A 24,088-nucleotide genomic window follows, 5' to 3' on the forward strand; every position below is an offset into this window, starting at 1 on the left:
TAGAAGTTAAGATAAAGATTGTAGAAATTTTTAGAGCTTCAGGATTTGAGACTTAACCAATTTTAGGATTCAACATTTGTCTTTCAACATGGTGTCCAATAGATGAGTGGTTGTAACTTTGAGCCCTTGTCTTGTGCATGACCATTTGAGGGTCTCTGCTTATAATTCTTGATCATGTTATGGTTAGTGGGAAATGGACTTATATGTTTAACCATGCTAGTAACTTTTACTTTGGGCTTAAAAAGAATATCTCCTTGGTATATTATCACGATTCATGTGAGGTTTGGTTCGTAAGTTATGGTTTAGTGCTTGGAGATCTTTGGAAGTGTTTGTAAGACTTCCATTAATGTAGGTGAACATGTGAGTTTAACCATGTTCCCTATTCTTATTACCTTGTTTAGATGTTTCATTCTTACACTTGGTTACTTTATGTTGTTGATTAGTAACTTATCTTAAGAAAAAAAAATTTCAGTGCATTTTTTATCCTTGTGTTCGAAGGAACTCCGGGTGGGCATTATAGGGCAACTCTGACTTTTGCAATTCCCTCTTTTTTTTTTATGAAAGGTGATGATAATTGTCCATTATTTCTCACTGGTCTCCTCATTGATAAATTATACTTGTTCATGTTGTTCATAAGTCATCACACTATACAATGCAACACTTTTTTGTTTTCACCTTTGTAAAAGCATACACACCTTATTTGAAAGCTTATTTTGAACTTTTCCGAAACCCCATTTCTCAACTCAATTAATGAATTAGTTTTTAACTAAACAATAGAAATTTAATTTCTATTTATTTTAATTATGATAGTTAAAAATGAGGTTGAATATATGTATCCATCACAAAAACCTCTATCTATTTATTAACTACTTCAATTATACATTCTATATACTTTACTTATCTATATGTATATTATTTTATTTGTTAGCCGATGGGCTATTTATGTAGGAATGGCCTGCCGAAATTCAATGTCTGACATCAACAAAAGACATTAAAATAACAAAAAGGAGGAAGTCTGCGAGAAAATTGTCACGTCATAGCCAAAGAATGGTTTGTGTCAATAAGCTGTCCTCAATTCCGTCAGGGGCGAGTTTTATGGTGAGCTATTCTATGGTGAGGAGACTTCCTACATTGACAATAGGCCTTGTTGGACTGTTTTAGCGATCTAAGGCTATGTGGCGGTGGAGGAGGCATCTGCCAGAGAGGAGGGGTTCTAGAGTGTGCTTAGTAGAAAGCCAGATCCTTCATTTTAAGTCCACTGCCACTTGTCTTCTGTGGGAGATCCTTTTGATGGGTAGGCAGACATTTGACAGGTTCACTGCTAACAAAGAAAATTGTGCTATGTGATGATATACATAGAGTGTAGATAAGGATGATGGAATGAATGCGTCTCAGGAAAATTGGAAAAGAGAAGATGATTTTCTCTTTGTTTGCTTGTGCTTGAATGCTCTATTCATACCATTTGAAGGTAGATCGTTTCCCCTCATGTAAGCAATGCCGCCATATTAACCCTTACCTTTCCCTCCAATTATCGTCCCAAAAAATCCCAGTACCCACACAAACATGCCAAAACAAATTACCATGAACACTAATAGTTGTTCATTTTTTTTTCATTTTTTTGTTTTCTTGTTTGTTGATTGGTCCATTTGTGCAAAAAGTACTGTAACAACTATTGGGTGGGGGGGAGAGGGGGCGGCATGGGGGTGTCTTAGTGGTGGGTACTGGGTGAACGTTAAAAAATGATACTTTTAGACCACCTCGCAATTTACAAGTTCCACAAAGAACTCCGTAAATGTGGGAAAGCCGAAAGGTTAGCTTTAAGCTCTTCACTCGACTACAGAAGTTGACCAAAAAAATTGACAAATTTTGAAATACAAATTAGGAAATGTAGGTGCACAAAAATTAGCCTTACTGGATCGTTTCCTCTAGCGAAATTGCCTTATCTATGGAATGAGTTTTTAAAGATAAGAATCCTCAAAAAAATTGTAAAATAGAAGTAATTTAAGTTGAAAAAAGAAGTATATATTTATTGTATTTATTTGTTTTGTAAAGACACAAAACAATCTTAAGTCAATTTATTTTTTAATTAAAATATCATATTGTATTTAATTTATTGATAAATTAAGTACAAGATAGGTTCAAATAATTTTAATAAATAAATTATGTTTAAGTTCTCTTAAATCTTTTACTTCCAATTTCTACATATCTAAATGTCAAACTATTGACTAGGAATGAGCTAATTTGATTTAGCATATTTAGTTATTTTACATTATTGAATTTAAAATATAAAATTTATCCTAAAATATATAATTCAAATTTAACACTTATTTTATTATTTCTAATTTATATTCTATTTTTTAATTTTTTTGAGCCAATATTCTATTGTATTTATTTTGAGTATTCTATATTTTAAAAATATAGATTGACTTATAAATTTGTTTTAACTAATAAATTTTTAAATGTAAATGATAACTTGGATTATTGAATTTTCAATATTTTATAATACTATATTCAAGATTTAATTATAAACTTACTTTTGTTGTGTATTTTCTGGTTTATTTGGGGCTATGTTTTCTTCTATTTTACATTTGAGTCTGAGGTTGCATATGTGGTTCACTTATTTAGGCTTAGTTTTTATTCATTTTTTATTTCATTCCCTCTTTGCCTCATTGTATGTGCCATTATTCCTCTCTTTGACTATTTACTCCTCTTCCTTATATCTGCACATTTTTCTTTCTTTACTATCCTTATCTCTCTCATTCAGATGATGGATCATGAAATGTGATTGTAAACATTAATACTAAAAAACACATAATCTAATCATGAAACAAAATTGCATACTACAAATAAATTGTAAAAATATGATATTATTAGTAAATAAATTAGTAAATATGTACATCTTACCATTGCAAGAGCTTGTATACTTATCAAAAAATATTCTTTCCGTTATTAGTTCCTGCTTATGGCAAGAATACTTATGCATTTATGTCACTCCTAATATGACATTAACACTGACCAATCAAATCAAAGAATTTAAAACATTATATGAAACTTCAAATGTTTATATCATTTTCTAATTTTTCATTATTTTATAAATCACATTTTTCATCCATTCTATTGGTCCATACTATTTTTGGTGGGGGAGAAAATTAATTTTCTTCCACAAAAATACTATTTTTGGTGGGGGAGAAAATTAATTTTCTTCCACAAAAATACAAATATTTTCTAACTTCATCTTGCATTAAATGAATGCATTAATTACAACTTTATCTTTCCACATTTCTTGATAATATTTTTTTTTCAATCATTTTATCTTCCACCTCACACAACATGTCTAATCAATATTAATTCTCACTAACAATATAATTTCAATATGTTATATCTTTGTATTTGAATTTGTAATTTTTTTAAAACTTTGATTTTTTAATAAAAGTAGTTAAATTATTACTATTAATTTACTATTGTAAAAATAAATTAAGCAATATTATTTTTTAATTATATTTTACATTAGTGTTTGTAATATGTATAATTGATAAGTGTTACAATTTGTAAATTATATCATTTATTATTATTAATATTTTATATTTAAACAATTTATCATTTAGTTTAAATATATTTAAAACTTAAATATATATTTTAATATTAAATTAATAATTATATTTTACATCAAAAAAAATACTAAAAGAAATAACTACAAAAAATAAATAAATTCAATTCTAAAAGATATGTAAACTATTATTAAGTTTTTATAAACTATGTATTAAAATTAAATAGTTATATTCTATTTCTTATTTATTACATCATATTTATTCATCAACATCAAATTTATATGTATTGATCGTTGAAAGAGTTTTTCCAACTACTTATGGTTCTCTAGTAGCATGCATACCATGCTTAAACATATAATGTGATACTGCAAATGCTTCATCACTTCTTCAAGTTCTATAATTCAGATATTGGTATGGATAACTTTCCTCACTGCACACATTTTAAGTTGTCAATGTAGAAGGTGCAAATTTGTCTAAAGCATATGTATTGATCGTAGAATGATATTAGGTAGTTAGTGCCATATTGTGTACTTTAGCCTTATATTCTTGGGCTTAAATACCCAAATATATAATAATATAACATGAGAACTTAATAACAAAATATGAGTCGTCCTATCAGATCACAAGTGCATTTCTAGACAAAATTTATTGCATTCGCAATGTTAATTTAGAACTATTTAACCTTATTCTCACTCATCTACACCTCTACAACCCTTATGCATTAGACAGGAACTATGATGAACTATGACACATCGCATCTCTTGTTACACAATAAATCATTTATTGAAAACAACATTACACTATTTACCTTCTTCCCTTTGTAATGATAGATATTAAAACATATAAACAAATCTATTTTTTTATTTTCAATATATCCAAAGGCTAATAAATTAAGACGGACATTCCTCCGGAGGCCGCCAAATCACCCCGACATGCAAGACAAATATATTGGGACAAGTAAATTGACGCATTTTATGTACGAGATCATGCAACGCTTTCGGAGCCTACTCTCCGGCGTAAATTTCATCAGAACTGGCGGACGACATTATTAAAAATGGTGCTTTCCACCACCTCATTCAGTTTAATTTTCAGCATAAGCATAACGGCTTTAACTGTAGGACATAATTCAACTATATTTTTATCGAATTCGAAATGATTAGAATAAAGTGGAAGAATTTTAACAGTCACGAATTCAGTAATAAAGAAACCTCTCAATGAGATCTTTCTGAAAATTGCCCGTAAATTTTATTTGCAACATTTTGATGCAGCTGTCACTATTATTTTAGGAATGGTAGTAAGTTAGAGCTCACGCTGTTCAACAATTTTTGTTCATCCCTAGGTTACCAAGCTAGGAGGTGGCTTTGAACCCTAATGCTAAATGCGCCAATGTTAGCCTGCTTGGGTGAATTTATAGTTAGAGTCAGTCAGAAATTATTTGTGATAACTGGTTCATACTGAGGCGAAAATTCTGTCTGATTCATGCCATTCAATGATAAGAAGTAACTATATTAAAAACAGAGGATGATTGTAACCGTTTTACATGACCAAGTTTAATTCAAGGATAGTTCAATGAAATAAGTCACAGATGACCGAAAGTTACTCAAATTTGTCATTTAAAGAAACTTCAACAAACTCCATTTGCAAGCGTTTTCGATAATTATCTCAACTGAACTTGCCGACGCTTTGTCCATGAAATAATACCCTTGCAGTGCACTCGATTAGATCCTTTGTTTAGCTAAATAAATTTTGAAATCAACTTGTGCTGAGTGTTGCCAATTCTTAAGAACCATGAAAAAATAGGTAGTACTTCATGTATTTATTTTGTTTACCGAGGGAAGCGATGGACTTTTATGGTTACCATTGCTAGAAACTATTCTCCAAATTATTATAGTGGTATGAGCTCGAGATCATGAGATTCTTGTGCATATTGGCTGCCCTTAAACCACACACATTAAGCATAGAGAATGTGAGTCAAATCTGACTGTTTAACACTTTTAAAGTCTAGAAGTCAAACCTAGCGTGTGTGAATTAAACCATTCACCATATAACTGGAAATAAACAAGTCCGATCACTTAGGATTTTGGAATCGGAATAAATTTGATTCCCAGCTGTCCATTTTATGATTCTGTTATCTTTTTCTCCTCAAAGTCCTCCCTGTCTTCATTCTTGATGGTGAGAGTGGATGCTGACAGGCCTCCTAATGGCAGCTTGCCAATCCTTCTTCATTTTACTTGCGAAGAACAGAATTCTCATTGATATCCAATCTTGGATCACCTTGATTTTGTCAACGGGAATGTTTATCCAGGAACTAGGATTACCTGATCAGGCATTCTACCTGTTTAACTTTAAAGCAAGGTCACTGGGAGACAGGGAGACTTGGAGGTCTTTGGTACTGGTATTGGTACCGGTACGACAATTTTTCAAAACTAGGAGACAAGGGTACTTGGAGTCGGCAATTTTTTTTTAATAGTTTAAGGAGTCTAAGACTAAATACAAAATCTGAAAATAATAATATTGTAAAACTAAAAGACTAAAGTAAATAATAATAGTAATGTCACATTAATATAGAGTCAAATATTTCAAAACTCACATAATCACAATATAGTATCTCATTGGTCTTAATTTTTGCAATAAAAACATTAAAATGAGGGCTAAAATATATAAAATTATCTAATATTATATTTTACATTTATATTTTATCAAAAGACTTCGGGGAGACTTCACTATTTGGATTAAGAGACTGGGAGACTTCAGGAAACTTCGTCATGAAGTCTTCAACCTTTTTTGAGGTCTCCGGAGATGCGAAAAGTCGCCGAGACACGTCTTGGTCTCCGAGACCGAGACGTGCCTTATAAGGGGAGACGGGTCTCCCCGTAACCATGCTTTAAAGAATTCCACATACTTATATGGGCTTGAAGAGTTCTATAGAGTTGGAATATTGGATATGATGAAGGCCAATTTTTCTTTTCCTATGGAAATTGGTAAGTCTAAGATGAATTTTCCCCATCTTTGTTGTCATGATTAGAAGAATTAATCATTGTACTTTTTTTTCATGGTTAGACCACCTTGATCCAACACTTTAAAATGAATAAATCTATTGATGGGAGTCAATAGCTTGGTCTTCTCCCTTGTGGACCAACCTATAATTGTTTTCCATCCTTGCTTTTCTTTGATTTGGTACTTTTTTCTCAATGCCTTCAACCTCTTTCAAAGAGAACTGTTCGTCTCTAGTAAGGCATCCTTGTCCTACATGCCCTAGTTATCTTGGGACTAGGGTTACCTACTCATGCACTTTACTTGGATCTAAGATTTCTACATTGTTATCTTGACATCAAGAACTCTACATGCTTGGACATATTGAATATGATGAAGGCCAATCTTGTTTATCCTTGCAAATTGGCAAGTCTTAGGTGAATTGTCCTTGCATATCATGTTGCTAAAGGATGGAATAGATGTAATATTTAGGGGCATGTTTCTAAAGGGTGGGATTCATGTAAAATTTAGGACCATGTTGTGAAAGGGTGGGATTCATGTAAATTCTACGACTAGGGCTATGTTACTAGGCATGGTGCTGTAATGTTCTGAATGAGACCGAGAATCTCTTAAAGCCCAAATTAGCGATCTATGATGTAATTGAGGATTTGTTTGACATGAACTTCTAGCTGTATGGTAGAATCTGAAGGCCATTTGGTGAGATACAGGGGTGTATAATAGGAATAGAAGATTGTATAGGCAATGACAAGACCATACGGTGAAATGCAGGGCTGTACGGTATGACTAGGAAGTCATATGAGATGTTGACACCTCAATCAGTTGTAAGGTGATATTACTCAATGTCGTACAACACTTCTACGCTGTCCTTCTATACTGTTGTACAATGTTTTACTCAAGCTGACATTTGACGTACATCCTACAGTGTTACCAACTTGCCTTCAGAATTGTAATGTGTTGCTACACAAGTACGCAAACCAAGAATGGAGGATAGTTTGAGTTCTTAGAATACAATGACAAACAATCAATAATGATAGCACAAGAATGGACACCAAATAGATAGTCTCCAAATACCAGTGATACCAAAAGTAGTTCAGATTCAAATAATGATAACACTTTAGATTACAATAATTCCAAACCTAGAATAGAGTAAAATGGGGTGAGGACTTACTCCCATTGAATTGTGGAAACCAAATCGGGAGGATCTTTCATCTCTAAAATGGTAGACAAAGAACTCCAATTGGAATTCGCAATTCACAAATAAAATCCAAATCACATACCTACAACAACCTACAAAGTGGCCTTATATATGGCTTTGGAGACACTTTGTGAAGGATTACAAAAAGTGCCAACACGACCAACATGGTATAGACAATGAAAAAAAAATAGGCCCGAGAGATAATAAATTTAATTTTGGAGACATACATACAAAAAATATTTAATTAAAAATTTAATGACATTGGGGACATCATTGTCCTCCCGGCTTGAGAATTGCTTGCCCTTAAGCAATTGTAGACTTGGATGCTCCAAAATCTGCTTACCTTCCCAAATGGCATCCTTGCACGACAGATCCTTCCATCACATAAGGAATTCCTTGATTTTGCGTGGCCTCAACCTCTTCTTTTTGACATTGATGATCTTAGTTGGCTCTAGAATTAGTTTCCCTTGCTCATCAATGGGGGGTAGTTCCTTCGACACGGTGACTCACTGCCCAATGACCTTCTTGAGGCAAGACATGTGAGAAACATTATGAATTTGACTCCCCTCATGAAGCTCGAACTTGTAGGCAAGTTCGCCCACCCTCTGAACCACTATGTAGGGTCTATAGAAGTGTGGCTTCAACTTCTTCGTACCACCTGTCTTCATGTAGGATTGTTTGTAGTCTCCTATAGCCAGGATTGCATGACGGTGAACATCTCCTTGTTGTAGATGGAGTACAATTGTTCCGTTCCAGAGAATTTCTGACTTTTGAATGCAACGGGGTGACGATCCTGCATTAATACTACACTAATGCCTTCTCCTGATGCGTTGTGCTCTGTGATGAAGGGCCGAATGAAGTCAGGTAGTACAAAACTAGACATGAACTCATAACTTCCTTCAGCTTGTTGAAGGTGTGCTACGCCTGCTCATTCCAATGAAAAGAGCCCTTCTTTGTCTGAAATGTTAGTCTTGCATTGAGCTGTGAGAATCCCTTCACAAACTGTTTGTAATAACCACACATTTCAAAAAATCCATGTAGTCCCAAGAGAGTCTTGGGAGGTGACCAGTCTAGAATGGCTTAAATTTTCTCCTGGTGTACTTGAACCCCTCGGGCACAAATGACATGTCCCAAATAGAATACCTTTGTCATTTGAAAGTTTCACATTTCGACCTCTTGGAAAACAATGATTGTAACTCCATGATTGCCAAAATTTTGCCCAAATGCCTTAGATGTTCCATGTCTTGTTGTAGATGAGTATGTTGTCAAAGAACAATAGGAACTTGTGCAACTGCTTGTTGAAGATGTGATTCATGCAAGACCAAAAGGTGGCTAGAGCATTTGTCAATATAAACGACATGACCAAGAACTCATTGTGTCTGTAATGGCAACAAAAAGTTGTCTTCTCCACTTCTTGCTCCCTCACACGGATATGATGGTAGTTGGATTAGAGTTTTATTTTGGAAAAATAGATTGTGCCATGTAATTTGTCCAACAACTTGTCGATCTTGGGGATGGGGTACTTGTTTTTGATGGTCTTGTTATTCAATACACAGTAGTCCACACACATTTATAGGGATCCATCCTTCTTTACTATCACTACTGATGATACAAAGGGGCTAGAAATAGGCCTCATCAATCCTTTGCCCAAGATTTCCTGGATCATCTTCTCTAACTCATCCTTGAGCTTCTTAGGATGGTAGTAGGGAGTGGTGATGATTGGCTTGGATTCTTCCAACTTGAAGGTGTGCTCAAAGTCACAATGCAGAGGTATAGCCGGTGGGATGTCAGAGAAGACCATGCTTTACTTATCCAACATCATTTGGAGATCATCATCTTGATAGTAAGTCTGCTGCCCCTGAATAGGCTCCGTGGAAACCAAGCAATGTGCCCAAACAACATCATCATATTTTGAAGATTGCTTCCATCTGTCATGTCGAGATTTCCTTCATGCTAACTATTTGAAATTCCCCTTAGCACTACCTCTTTTCCATCCACTTCAAAGGAGAACTTCATCCTCTTGAAGCTCTGAGTGTACTCATCAAGAGTATCCATCCACTCTATGCCCAATATAACCTCCATGTCATCCAGATTTAATACCAAGAAGTCATCTTTTACTGTGTGGTTCCCCATGGTAATGCTTAGTTGTAGGACCAAATGGGTACATGACAAGAGGTTTCCTCCTGTCACCCTGATTTCGAACCCTTGGTGTGCCTCCATACACAAACCCCTTCGATTAATGAGTGACAAGTTGATGAAGTTGAGTGTGGACCCATTGTCAAGCATGACCACAACCCACTGCCCTTGGAGTGTACTTCTTACTTGGAATACAATGCATCTCGGAGTTCTAGCTAGTGTAACGATGTCGCCTCCTTGCTGTAGCAATGTGGCGATCCTCTTCGTGCAGTTTGTGTTAACCTCCTTGGAAGGTCACTGACCTTCTCCTTTGGGTTCAAGTTCCTCATGCTCCTCATTGACGGACATTACCTCAATGTAATAGATTTTCCCTTTTCCCAAGCATCGGTGCACTAGTTCCCGATGACTTCTTACAATTAAAACAAAACTTTCTTCTCCCGAGCTCTTGTCTAGTGGCCTCATCTAATGATGGATTCTTTGGCTGGGGTTTGTTATCTTTTTCTTCAGAGAGGGGTGGCATGGGGATGAAGGAAGAAGAGGATGCCACCATGTCACGTGCCTTCTTAATTTCTTTGGTGAGCATGACAAGGCTGAATCTCTTCACCCAAGCCTTTAGATGTTCCATCTTCTCGTCCATGAACAACACAATCAGTCGTCTCTCTGAGATATCTGCTACTAGCAAGGACAACCTCTGGAATTTTGTAATACAACTGTCGCTAACCTGGATTATTTCGATTGCGCCAACTCCTTGAAATTAAGTTCTAGGGTGGCTTGGGGTGTGAATAACTCTTGAAGGAAGAAGAGGACATTGTGATGTCATATGCCTTCTTAACTGCTTTGGTGAGTGTGAGGGGATTGAATCCCTTCACCCAATGTTTTAGAGATTCCTTTAGCCCATCCATGAACAACACAATCAATCATCTCTACGATATATCTTCTACCAACACAGACAACCTTTGGAATTTTGTGATGTAATTGTCAACTAATCCGGATTGCTTCAATTGCACCAACTCCTTGAAATTAAGTTCTGGACCCTTCTTGTCAAAGTGGTCGATCAACTTGTGAACTTAGCATATGAAGTCACTTGATCATGGCCAAGAGTGACCATTCCATGATGTCATTCGTGTGTGACTCCTTCCAAGTGAATTATTGCAAATTTGGTGGCCTTATCTTCAGGCATTAGGTTGAGGTGGAAGTATCTGTTTTCTCTACCCATGCTCATGCCAATGTTGCTCCAACCCATCAAAGGATGACAAATTAATAATGCCAACCTTCCATTCAATATCATCATTGTAGTAGCCTTGACCTTTACCTGCTAAGTATTTCATTCAGAGCTCAACGTAATCCCTAAAGAATGTATCTCCCACAAGATTCACATTCCTCCAGTCTTCATCCAACTTCTCTTGTAACTTCTAGAAAGTGGGCTCTTGTTCTGTACAAGGTGCTTCTATTTTCTGGGGAAATGTTGGCATCAATAGTTAGAAGTGCGAGGACTGAGGATTTGACCTCCCAGTCATCGAATTATCGCTCTGTCTTTCAAGATTTGCATTTTTTCTCCTCAACGCCAATTGCCGCAAAGTATCTTCCATGAGCTTATGTTGTTGTTCCCCTTTGACTATAGTTTCATTAAGCTGAGCTCGACATTTGGCTAGTTCCCTCAGTAGTTCCATGACTTTAGTGGCAGGGTCTTGTGGTTTCCCCTTTCTGTCGGTAGAATGGTATCTCCTTCTCGTGTATTTGAGTGCCTTATGTGTCTGTGACCAAGAAGGTTGGAAGAATCACCAACTCTGATATTGCTGTACTGTTTTGAATGAGATTGAGAATTCCTTAAAGCCCAAATTAGCGATGTAGGATGGCACTGAGGATTCGTACGATATGAATTTCTGTCTGTGTGGTAGAATTTGAAGCTCGTACAGTGAGATCCAGGGGTGTAAAGTAGGAGCAAAAGATCATACGGGCAATGACAAGATCTTATGGTAAGATGCATGGCCATACAATATCAGCAAAAAGTTGTATGAGTTGTTGATTTGACAGTCAGTTGCAAGGTGATATTACTTAGTATCATACGACATTTCTACTATCCTTCTGTATTGTTGTATGATAGCATGTTGTACGATGTTTTATCCAAGCCGACCTTTGACATATGTTGTACGGTGTTACCAATTTACCTTCATAATTATAATATGCTCTCATTTAAGAATTTGTTAGCTAAGCCTCATTTAAGAATTTGTTAGTTGCATCTCTATCTTTGATCATGTGCAAATATGCTGATTTCATTTCTTTCATTGTACGCTTTACTACTTGTAAATCTGCAGAGGTAACAATCTGTTCAAGTTGAATTCTTTCTGCCTTCTGCATTAATTTTTATATGATTATTTTCATGTCATCCAACTTCTATAAGACTTGCACTTCATTTTTAGGTGTAATTAATAATTGTTTATTACAAGCATCCTCATGAATGTTGGAATCATGCAATGATAATAAACTGTTGTTAGTAGGCATAAAAAAATCAAAATTTTCTCTGTCCCTTCCAATGGTGCCACCATTGCTGCCATAGGTTTTGTATGCCCCTTCTTCAGTATATACTTCACTATCTTGATATGAGTGCTCATTATCTATAAATCTTGGGATTCACACCAAATCAAATATCATCTTTTGCATACCTTTCATTTGAATTATCTTGGAGCTTCCTCTCAAGTTTTTTTTCCTTCTTCCTCAAGTTCTATTGTCTCATTTTCTTCTTTTCTCTCCTTGTCACTTGGCTGCGTTGAACATGTGATAGGAGTTACCAATTTACCTTCTTTATTGTTTCCAGATGTGTGACTATGTAATGTTCTTACCCAGATGTAGTACTTTTGCAACTTCACTTGCTTGATGGAGATTGTGTATGCCATACGATTATGGATCTATGGGATGATAGGCATATGATGGAGAGGGGTGATGTGTACGGTGGTGATGTCAAAAAGTGGGCCCACACAGTGTCAGGAATAGATGTATGGTGATCCTTTGTAATTGTACGGTGTTGAGGGAAGGGATGTACGGCTATGTTCCCTCGAGTTTCTAGGATGGGGACGACAGGGGACATCGGGACGGGTTTTCGGGATGACAAAAAAAATGCCGATTTTGGGGACAGGAGGGGGGGGGATGGGAAAGGGGGACAACAATATAACAATAAGGAAATTTAAAATATATAGAGAAATTTAAAATATTTATATGAAAACATGGATAAAGCATGTACATACATAATAGAACCTTACAATATAAGAATCAATAGAATTCATATGCCAACTTTGTGTTACTTGAGTATCAAAGTCTAATTTGTTCTAGAAGTCAAAGTCAAAGTCCCCTAGGGTGTCCCCAAGTCTTCGAGATGTTTCTGGGACGGGGAGGGCTGAAAATATACTGGGGACGTGTCCTCGGGTAACACTGACGTATAGTGAATATGGTTTGACCGTACGGTGAGGTAGGGAAAAGTTGACTATACAAATTGGTATGACAGCGGTGACACACAATAAGGAGGTTGTACGGTGGGAGTAAGGAAGGTGAGATTGACTATACCGTACGGTGGATGGAGGAAGACAAGGAGCGTATGGTGTGTGGGAGAGAATTGATAGATATGGTGTGCAGGTCGTACAATAGGTAAGCTGTACGATTAATAATATAGTCATAATTTGTATTGATATTATTGTTGACTACAACATGCTGAATATTTGCTAGAGATTGAATGCCAAAACATAGAGAGATAGTCAATTTAGTCACAAATATTCCTCTAATTCGTAATAAAGATGATGGTGCTCCGATTTGCTAGATTTGAGTGAAGTAATCCAGAGAACGAAATAGGGTGAGGGTTGAATCCCACCAAAACTGGAAGAGCCAAGTAGGGAAGATCTTTCACTTCTGAAATGGCGAACATTACCGAACTCCAACAAGAATTCACAGTACAAAGAAATAATCCAAATTGCATACCTACAACAACTTTAACCCGATGGACATATCTACCCCGTTGGAGGAAAAACTTCCGAGGGAGAAACAACGTGTCAACACATGACACGACAAACACCTACGCCTATGGAAAATTAAAGATGGGCCCGAGATATACATAAATCAATCGGGACCCAAAATAAAGATATTATTTTATTTTATTTAATGACAGGGATATTACAAACTAGGTGTCCAGGCTTCCTAGCATGTGAAACAATATTGCTTTATTCTTGATCGGTTCTTGCTCATGTACTCTTCTTCCTTAACTGATGCTTGTGGAAAATTAGCTCTATCTTTATTTTTAATTATGACATTCTCCTGTCATGCATCATGAGATTAATTTATCTATCGAACTAACAAGTGAGGTTTCAATATCTCTGGATTCTCTAACGATTTTATTAGATTCTTTTGATATTGCTGAGATATTTGCAAAATCTTCATCATGAGTACTTGAAGGATTACTTTAGAAAACACACAAAATTTTCAAGTTTGCACAAAGCTCTATGTTTGCACTACTGAAGTTTACTATAGAAAACACACAAACTTGCAGGAAGCAGGCTTTAAAAACTAATACCATTGTAAATTACCTTCTTGGAATTGTTTAAAAATTCTTGAAATAATTTTCTGTCTATGCTTTTGATAGTTCAGTATATAATTTTTTATTTGATTGGTAAGTATGGGCTTGGGGGTAGCTCCCCTCTATTACTTTCAAATAAAAAAGATTATATTGTTCAATTGTATTTCTAAATTAAGAATCCCTCAACTGCATCCAATACATCATATTCTCCGAAAATTCAGCGATTCTTTCTATTTGAGAGGGGGAAACCAGATCCCCATACTGACTGACATAATAGCTAAATGTTTTCATGTTCTTTTTTAATGAAACCTCCCGTCAACAACATCAGCACTTGAGTAGATACCTTATTCTTATGCCCCACATTTGTGTGAAAAATACCTGCAATCATACCAAAAAATGGCCTCTTTTTCGATTGCCAAGATCTCATCCTTGAAGGCTACCACATTTGCAGCAGGTTATTTTTGTGTGCCACCACCCGTCCCCATGCCTTGTCTTCATAATCTGCACCACATTGGTGAAGAACATTTCACATACACGCTCATTGTGGAGATGCCCATTTAACCACTTCACAAACCAACAAATTTGATGATTTACCACATCATCTCCTCTACATCCACTTTGAACATCCTTTGGACCTATGCCTCCATTGTCTCCCCTGCACACTTGTAGACACCGCCAAAACTGCTTTGCCCAACCACTTTGTAGTTGACCTTCAACATTTGATTTCCTCAAGTAGCACTAGCACAACACCAACAAATTTGATAATTTTCCACATCATCTCCTCTACATCCTTTGGACCTATGCCTACATTGTTTCCATTGCAGAATTGTAGACAACACCAAAAATGCCACGCCCAACCTTTTTGTGGTTGCCCTTCCTCATTTGATTTCCTTAAGTAGTGCTAGCCATTATCTTGACAATGGAAAGTTCAAACAGGTAGATCTTGAGGCAGATAGAAACCATGTGGTCCACTGCCCTATGTCATCAGTGATCCCTAAATCAGTTAATATCACTGTCACATTACCTCTACTGTCTGTCATCCAGTCACCATAGTACCCAATTTCAAAAAAAATTCTCCTTGCTTTTTGCAGTAAGAAACTCAAGTGATGATAGGATGAAGAAAATTGCCTCTAAATTGTCAATCCCTAGTGTCAATACTGCTTATTGACAGACCACTCATCTAGGCGAGTCCTCTTCACTTGTGACCCTTCCTTCATATACTTATTTTAATCCTTGCTAGGTATTCGGACAATTCTCCAGCACTTCCTAAGAGCCTTGTGTGACACCTTCATTAGCAAGATGGTCAATACCCAATTTGCTTCTCTGTACACGTCTTATTGTGAATTCATCCACCTCGGCCAAATATTCCTAGTTCTTCTCTACCCAAGGCTAGAGTGTCTAATTGGTTTTAAACTTGTACCCCTCTTTTTGATCACATTAATCATATCATAGAGTTGCCCTTGATGTCAACTTGTCCGATACTCAGCCTTGCACATCCAATGGCCCCTTGTCAATGCCTCTAGCTCAGCCTAATTGTTGGTGGTAACCTCAACGTTCTTTGACAAAGCCCAAATTAGTTTACCTTTGTCATTCCTTACCATGATTCCAACACTAGTGAGACCAAAATCAAGTGCATTATTCCAACATAGAGCTTTGTGCCATTCACTGTTGGTATATTTTTTTTGTTATAGAAGGTATCCCAATTTTTCTGAGCAGTGACCTGATTTTGCACTACACCACACAATTCTGTCTTCTGTAGAATTCAAGGTGAGATTTCTTTTGTTCAACTTGACCTAGAGGGCTTGCTTTGCAATATCACTAATTGGTAAGATATTGACATCGATCCACTTACAATTCTCTCTTACCAACACTTCTCGACTCCCTTTGAGCTCCTTGATGTCTTTCATGGTATATGACCCTCCAAAGAATCTTTCAAAAAGTCAGCTTTCATCTTATCATTTATCTTTCATGTCAAATATTTTGTAATGACCACCCTACGTGAATTTCTAGATAGAAGAACTACCACACAAGTTTGAAATAGTAAGGATCCTATTTGGATCATCATTATCCAAGTATATGCTTTGTAAAACACTGCACCATTGTTTACTAGGCAAGGAGTACATCTTCTATACCAGCTTCACACCAATTGTATGATTTTGAGATTGGATGTCCCTTATCCTTGCACCACCACATGCAGTAAACCTACATACCTTGTCCTAGTGAACTTGAGGAAATTGCCTTCATTCAACCCCTCCCCCTAAAAACTCTTTATTTCCCCCTCCAAGGCAAAAGAGGCTTTTCTTATTAGCTGTAAACAATATGTGACATAAATTGGTACCACAGCCAACACTGCCTTGATCATTGTAATGTGTTTGGCCAACAAGAGCTACTTAATCCTCCACAGCGATGCCTTGTTCCTAGAATACCTATAACATCTACTCACAAGTTTGTTCAAGGCCCCCAAATAATTTGATGGAAGTGTCTCTATTTGAAATCCAAAAAAGTTAGCAATATTTTCTTCCACACTTCCTTTATATTACAGAAGTATTTCCTTGTTCAAAATCTGACCTCAAAAACCAATACGTTCTTGACCTTTTCTGCTTCCTGCATGATAGATTCAACATTTTGAGCCATAATGACTCCTTTCCATGTTAATCCTCCTAATGCCTCCATCATTTTTACAAATAGAAAGGCAAGAGTGGCTCAGCCTATCTCAAAGCATTGAAGCTTCAAAAAATCTGCATAAAGCCTCCTTTTATAGCTTCTCGCACAACATTCCGAAATTATAAAATCACTATAAAAAATAAAATAATAAATCTCTTTGTTCATAAAGTGACAATTAAATTTGTTTTATTTTATTGTGGCGCCAGGTAAAGTTGCTTTATTAAAATGAAGTATTAAACTCATATGCATAATTAATTAAATACAAGTTGTTAGGACACCTTAATTTAATTAAGTAATTTACTTCTCTGCAAACATGGACAAAAAATAGGGACATTACAAACTTCTGTATGAAATTGCTTCAACAGTATTCGAAGGTTTGCATCCACAAACTCCAAATCTTCAGCTCACTGTCGATTCTTGCATGGAATTACTTTGTCCTTCAAATTTTTGTTCTTTAGGAAACCACTGGGGTTTTATATTCTGCAAGTAGAATTCGGCCACAAGCACAAAATTAACAGAAAGAGAAATTATCAATGTTCAGATGAATCCTTTTCTTCTCCCCGTCCTCCTTTTACAACTCCAGTGAAACTTTCTGGAATTCTGTATACTGTAAAATCACTTTTTAGATTACTCATTATAATTTTTTTTAGAGTGACTATAAAAATTCACTTTTGGCCCCAAGTAAGTCATTCATTGAAATATTCAATTTAATCACGTTATTAATTAAATACAAATTGTCCCAAAATATAAACTTGGACAGCTTAATCTAATTAATTAAATCATCTGCTTGGGCCATAAAAGGGGACGTAACAGCTAGAATAGAATGAGAGAAAAAAATGTATCATTTTGAAGTCCACTAAAACAATGTACTTTCAAAAACCAAAACACAAAAAGGAATCCAATCGAGCAATTGATGTCCCTCAAAAGGTCTTGAAATGGAAATTGTGCAGCAGAAAGTTGTTGAAAATGTGATTGAGAAAATAGGTTTTATGAACAGAAACCAATTATAACGCTGCAAAGAGCACAAAATTTTAAAAATATTGCACGGGATGTATTTTTGTGTCAGCAATTAAGACTCTCTCAGTGTCTGTCAATGACTCAATGAAAACTAACAATGCATTGGATGGGGAAATCTGCCTCTACTGGCACTCTGATGGTTGGAGGGTTGCCTATGGTTGTCAGTGGAGGGATGTGGGGCAGTTGAGCTTTGGTGCAAGGATTAATTATTGTTTTTTCTCTTTAAAACATTTGTTTTTACATGAGTACTAAGCATGCATTTTATATTTTCACAAATCAATAGGAATATAATATGATTTAAAAAAACTCGATGGTAAAAGTCTGTACTCAAACCATATGGCCAAGGCCTACGAGTTTGGGCAACCAAATTGGACAAAAGAAATATCAAATTTTACTGTTTTCAGTTGCTCTGGAAATAATGGTGGGCTCAAATCTAACTTAGGAATCGCTTGAAACTGTCAATCCAAAACCCTAGATGAATCTGAGTGGACACACATGAACCCCAAACTCCAAAAGGCTTTAATAACATGTAAGATTCAATAACAACCTAATTGCACAAGCTTGGGTCTAGGTGATTTCTCATGTCCCCTATTTCAAAACCATGAAAATAATTAGATAATTAAATTAAGTTGTCAAAAAATAAATTTAGATTAAAAGATCACTTATATTTAATTATTTAAAAAGGTTGATATAAGTGATTGATTAAAATGTCATTAGACACAAGGTCCTAACCGTAAGTGCAAGGATGCTCTAGTATTTTATAACTTAGATGGAAAACTAAACTAAAAAGAAAATATGTTCGATAGTTTTCCTAAAAGATGGTTTATGTAAGAGGGAGATGTTTTTGAAAAGGTACTCTTGCTCATTTGGACAATTCATTTCCCAAGAATGAACATGCATTCTTCTTTCCTTTTAAGGACAAAAATCCTTTGGTATTGTTTATTTGAGGATGAAAAACCCTCCTAGTCTTTAAGCGGAGTTCTACTTAAGGATTGTTAATGTGCTCTAGCAGATAGAGATTTCCAGTTCTGCAAGTTCCAGTTTTGATACGAGGGTTTCAATTATTTTTAATATTTCGTGTTTGCTTCCAGTTATTGCTTACAGTTTAGGGTTGAACATTATTTAATACTTTTTTTGCATTTGAGGTTTTTTTTTGGTTAGTTTATTACTCATACTTTAGAAGTTAAGAGAATATTAACACTATGTGCAGGTTGTACCTTTGTCAGAAAAGTGTAGTTTCCAAATTAAATTTGTTAGTGCCAATCCTAGACTGGCTAGATATTTTTCTGCACACAAAGTTTATAATATTTGCAGGGTTTTCTTGAGCATTGAGTGTTGTTGGTGTTATTATCCATCCTTTTTGTTCACGTTGTACTTCATTTGGCTATACAATTGACTTGAACACAATTTCTCAAGAGCCTGGTACTGTATTTTTAATTGTTGCTGATGATTCTTGTTTGTATTGGCCCTATTTTCTGGCTTTAAACAGCAGATTGGTACTCGGCTGGGCTAGTCTTATAGGCAATAGCTTACATTAAAAGGGTTGTTTTCATCTCTTGGGGTTGCTATAGTTCTTACAGTCCTGTTCGTAGGTTCCCATCAATCCATAATGTCTCATACATAAAGCTTTCTTGTTTTTAAATCAGAAACAACATTATTTTTAGTGAAATCTATGGTTCCATATAGTTAATTTGAGCTATAACCTTTTGTTTCAAAGATTAAAACACATCAGCTACCTGCATGTTTAGCCACACCATTTCAAACTGAGATTTTGCATGATTTATTTCAGCTACAATTAAATGGATTTATGTTGCAATATTCTTCTTCAATTGGGGGCATCTTCTGAGTAATTTACACTTCTTGTACTTTATTTCCAATTGTTTGACAAAATATCAATATTTATAATTGGATTCTTGTTTGACATAATATCCGGATTTGGTTTTATAAGTATGCTAATGCTTATCATTCACAATTGTAATGAATTGGATAGTTTACCACCATTTAGAAGTAACATTTGATATTCTAAGAAGTTCTTAGATGTTTCCTGCCGAGTCCATCACCAGATTCCAAGAAGACCCAAAACTGAGCTCTCAGAGCATCGGAGTTCTCCCAGCTCACTCGGAAACTTACAAAAAACCCAGGAACTGGTCAACACTCATGGAATAAATGGCATAAAAATGGGGATATTGCATTTGGATTCCTTGGACAAAGAACTAATCACTTCAGGCAATGAACCTCTTATATGGATATCTTATGTGTATGCATGAAATGTTATTCTTTTTGTAAAAGACATGTCGGCCTTGTGGTAGTTTATGGATTAAGTGTACCAAGTCAATTTAAGTAGATACTTATCTATCTTTATCTAAGTTTATTTTTGTAATGAAAATGTTTACAATTTTTATTTGATCTAAACAATGTGTATTCACTCAATTCTTGTGAAGGGTTCATCTTAAATAGTAAATAAATTTGTATTTCATTCTTTCCTTTTCTTAATATAGAAAATAGAATTTACGTTTTATTTATCCAAAATAAATGCATTATTTAGCAGTTGTGGAGGCTGCCATAGATTGTTTCAATTTTCATCGTTTTTGGATTTATGCCAAATAGAGATTGTTTGAACTTTGGCCAATAATAACATGATTAATAAAAAAGAGGACGTGCTCAAGAGTAAGAATTATCAATTCCTAGACAGCTGCAATACAACAGATCTTGTGGCTGCTTTCGTCTTTTGTCTTAAGAATACAGGGATTGTCAAGAGCAGGCGAGTTTTTATTTTTAAAACTTTTGAGCTGATCATGCCTCTTAAATTCAGGTAGCGCAATGTTTGGCATCAACTAAATTCAAATACTTTCATTGTTGTACTACATTATATCTTCACCAAAGCACAAGAAGCCTCTCCAAAGCTACAGTGGAAAATAAGCATTTTTGTCATACAGTTCTACAAAAAAAACAATTCTTGTTGGTTAAACAGTTTCTATATGGCAACAAAGCTGGATACATGCAATATTGGAGGGAAAAAGATGCACTGCTCAAAGTTGCCTGCAAATATCCGGGACATCAGCTCATTATAAGGAAGGCTTTTGGGGGAAAGGAATTAACAAAGATTAATGATAGAACTAATGTTTACAGAACATGGAGATGGAAACTAATAACTTTCTGCTCTCTGAACTCAAAATATCATTCTAGAGGATGGTATTACGAAAGCATTCAGAAGCTTGTTTTATGTCTGAATATAGCACGCAACAAAGGTCAGGTATCTATTGACATTTTGAACTGTTTTTTGACTTTTTCAGATGACTTTCAATTAAAAATTTACACGTATTGAACTCAACTGCATTCACATTCTGTATTTAACCAAAAAATTACTTTGCGTTGCTTGATCCTGCTTTATTAAAGTAACTTGTGTAGAAATTTTGAGATGTACAATATTGTCTATAGTCAAATCTGTTGGGAATATATGATCAAGTTTGAAGTTTACATTTTTGGCATGTTTGCTTGATTTGGAGAACTCTTCTAGATCAGAGAGTTAGATTTCCCATGACATGAGTGTTCAGTACTGTAGGGAGTATGCTATTTTATATCAGCTAGTTAAAAAATGTAATGGTTGAATATCGACCTTGACTCTTGATAGCACATCAAAGCACGTAATCTTTTTGTCTTTAATTATAATCTTATTGCTTTATCGTCTACTTTGTTTGGTATCTACTTTGATGAGCTTGAGAGTTTTTTTCAGGTCTATACCCTTGTGGGCAATGGTTGCCTTCTCCACCTGGTCTTAATTGCTATTCTTCTCTTTTTAGATGATGTTGTTCTTTTGGCCTCCTCTCTAGAAGGCTTGCAGAGACAACTTGATGGTCTTTGCTTCCTTTTATGATCTAAGGCACCTGACAGTGAATTTGGAGAAGACCAAATGGTATTCAATGCACTTAAGATCTTTCACCTCCATTTCATTCACATAGGTGTGGAGGTGGAGATTTATTCCTCATACACTTATCTTGGTGTTAAGCTCTTTAGGCCTTGTTTTAGCATGAGATTCGCCCTCTAACCATGGATCAATAAGGGGTATGGCTTCTTGACTCTCTTTGAGCGATAGTGTTTTCAACACCACTTTTAGGACAACTTTTCCAAGATGACACTTATGGATACTCATATCAAACCCACTATGAAATGTCCCTTTTCTGATTTTACATGATATTTCAAGCCTCAAATCAGATTTTTAAAACCAAACAACCAATATTACAAAGATCCACCAATTTCTCAAATAAACCCAAATCGGGTATGTTCGAAATAGTGCCAAAAAACTTCACAACTTCACAAATTATTAATAAATCTGAAAATGGACATTTTTACAGAAATTTCAGCAGCACAACAGCCTACAAAATGACATTTCCAGATCTGTATAGCCTTTACACAACAACTCACAAATGTAGGACAAAAACTATGCTCATCGGGCTCCCGAAATTAACACAAAAATGTCCGAAAACACCACAAAAACACTAATAATCTATCTCAGAAGTTTAATCATGTCCCAATACATATATTCAGCTCTATTTTAACATCTTAAAGTCTGAAATACAGCAGCAACCCAAACTGATATGAAATACTCAACTGAAAACACCAAACTCATACCAAAAAACACACCCGAAAACCCACAAATCTGCATTGTTCAGCACAAAGGCAAACTCTGTATGAGCATGCACATGGAATGACTTCAAACTCCCGTCTTTAGCCTTCCTGGAAACCTGCAAACTCCCGTTCTTGGGTCTCCATAGAAACCTGCAAACTCCCGTTCTTGGGTCTCCTTCTCCACAGGTTTGGCAGCCTCTGAAGAATAATAAAGAAATGAGCAAAAATCAAGTTCTGGAATGAGCCCAAAATGCCTCCAAACCCCCTAAAAGAGGGCATAACCCTAACTCACGTCCAAGAGGGGTTAATGAAACATAGTTTAATAATAATTTTCATTTATTAGTCCATTTGCTTCCAAAGATTATCCCCCTTTGCTGAAACTTCACCTTTTTGGGCCTGCCTGCCTTAGCAAAGATTATTATTTTTAATTATTTGAAAAGGGGACATGACAAGTCCTCCCCTCCCAAATATTGCTTGTCCTCAAGCAATGGTTGAACAATAAACCAATCAATCCACCTGGATCCCAAATGTAGTCATGAACTATACTACTGCCAATTAACACAGGCTCCTGCAATATCCTCTGCAATATGACCAAGAGGAATCCATAATCAAACTGACAATTACAGCTCAACCAAACTCCAAAATCACCACTGCCACAGTCAGAAACCCATGAGACACAAACTCTTAGAACATCAAAACCTAAGTAAAGTGGACAAATCAAACTACCAACACAGTAAATACCATCAACGCATCCCACTGGCCTATTCGGAATGTACAATCCAACTCTGCAACAATGGTGAACGCTCTCGAATGAAACTGTACCAAGTATGGAGAATCCACACACTGTACAACTCCTGCAGTCAACACAACTCTGCAAATCACCGGCCACTATCTCATAACCATAACTCCCATGCACTGCTGATGGTGAAAAGACATTACAAGATAAAGAGTAAGAAATGGACCCCAAACCAAATTTGCCATGAACAAGTGATATAGCCCACTGTGACTGACTACCGGCTAAGCTAGGAGATGTCATAGCCAAAGGAGTAGAATCAGTAACAACAACTCCTGAAGCATCACTACCAAACTCCTGCTCTAAGTCATGTACTATCAAGCTGTCAACTGCAGAACCTATCACCATGTCATGCCCATCACAACTCTCATCCCGAGGCGTCAAACTGTCCCATAACTGATGACAAGCACTAGGAACCAAAGTACATCTTTGTATCATCATCTCATCAACATGTTCATCAAAGGTAAATTGATGAGCGTACCTCATAGTGTAATGTCGATAAAATGCGCCAATCTCAGTCAGTGGCTCAGACTGTAATCCAGATGAAACTAACTGCA

General features: G+C 35.8%; 1 protein-coding gene across 8 annotated transcripts in view; it reads left to right on the forward strand.

Moving 5' to 3' along the window:
- Nucleotides 1-4,419: 4,419 nt before the first annotated feature.
- The window catches only part of LOC149574861 (uncharacterized), a 217,364-nt gene continuing 197,695 nt past the window's right edge, over nucleotides 4,420-24,088 (forward strand). For 4 of the 8 annotated variants that reach the window (XM_089814698.1, XM_089814699.1, XM_089814701.1 and 1 more), the window contains exons 1-2: nucleotides 4,420-4,605; nucleotides 20,925-21,365. In XM_089814698.1, coding sequence (XP_089670824.1) covers nucleotides 4,603-4,605; nucleotides 20,925-21,365 — 444 coding nt within the window. In that variant the 5' untranslated portion in view covers nucleotides 4,420-4,602. Of the gene's footprint in view, nucleotides 4,606-20,924; nucleotides 21,366-24,088 lie in introns of those variants that run through there. The other 4 variants (XM_089814704.1, XM_089814703.1, XM_089814702.1 and 1 more) reach the window with 4 other exon arrangements.

The sequence above is a fragment of the Cupressus sempervirens genome, chromosome 2 (assembly GCF_028749045.1).
Source record: "Cupressus sempervirens isolate cs-2001-9-10 chromosome 2, ASM2874904v1, whole genome shotgun sequence".
NCBI classification, from domain to species: domain Eukaryota; kingdom Viridiplantae; phylum Streptophyta; class Pinopsida; order Cupressales; family Cupressaceae; genus Cupressus; species Cupressus sempervirens.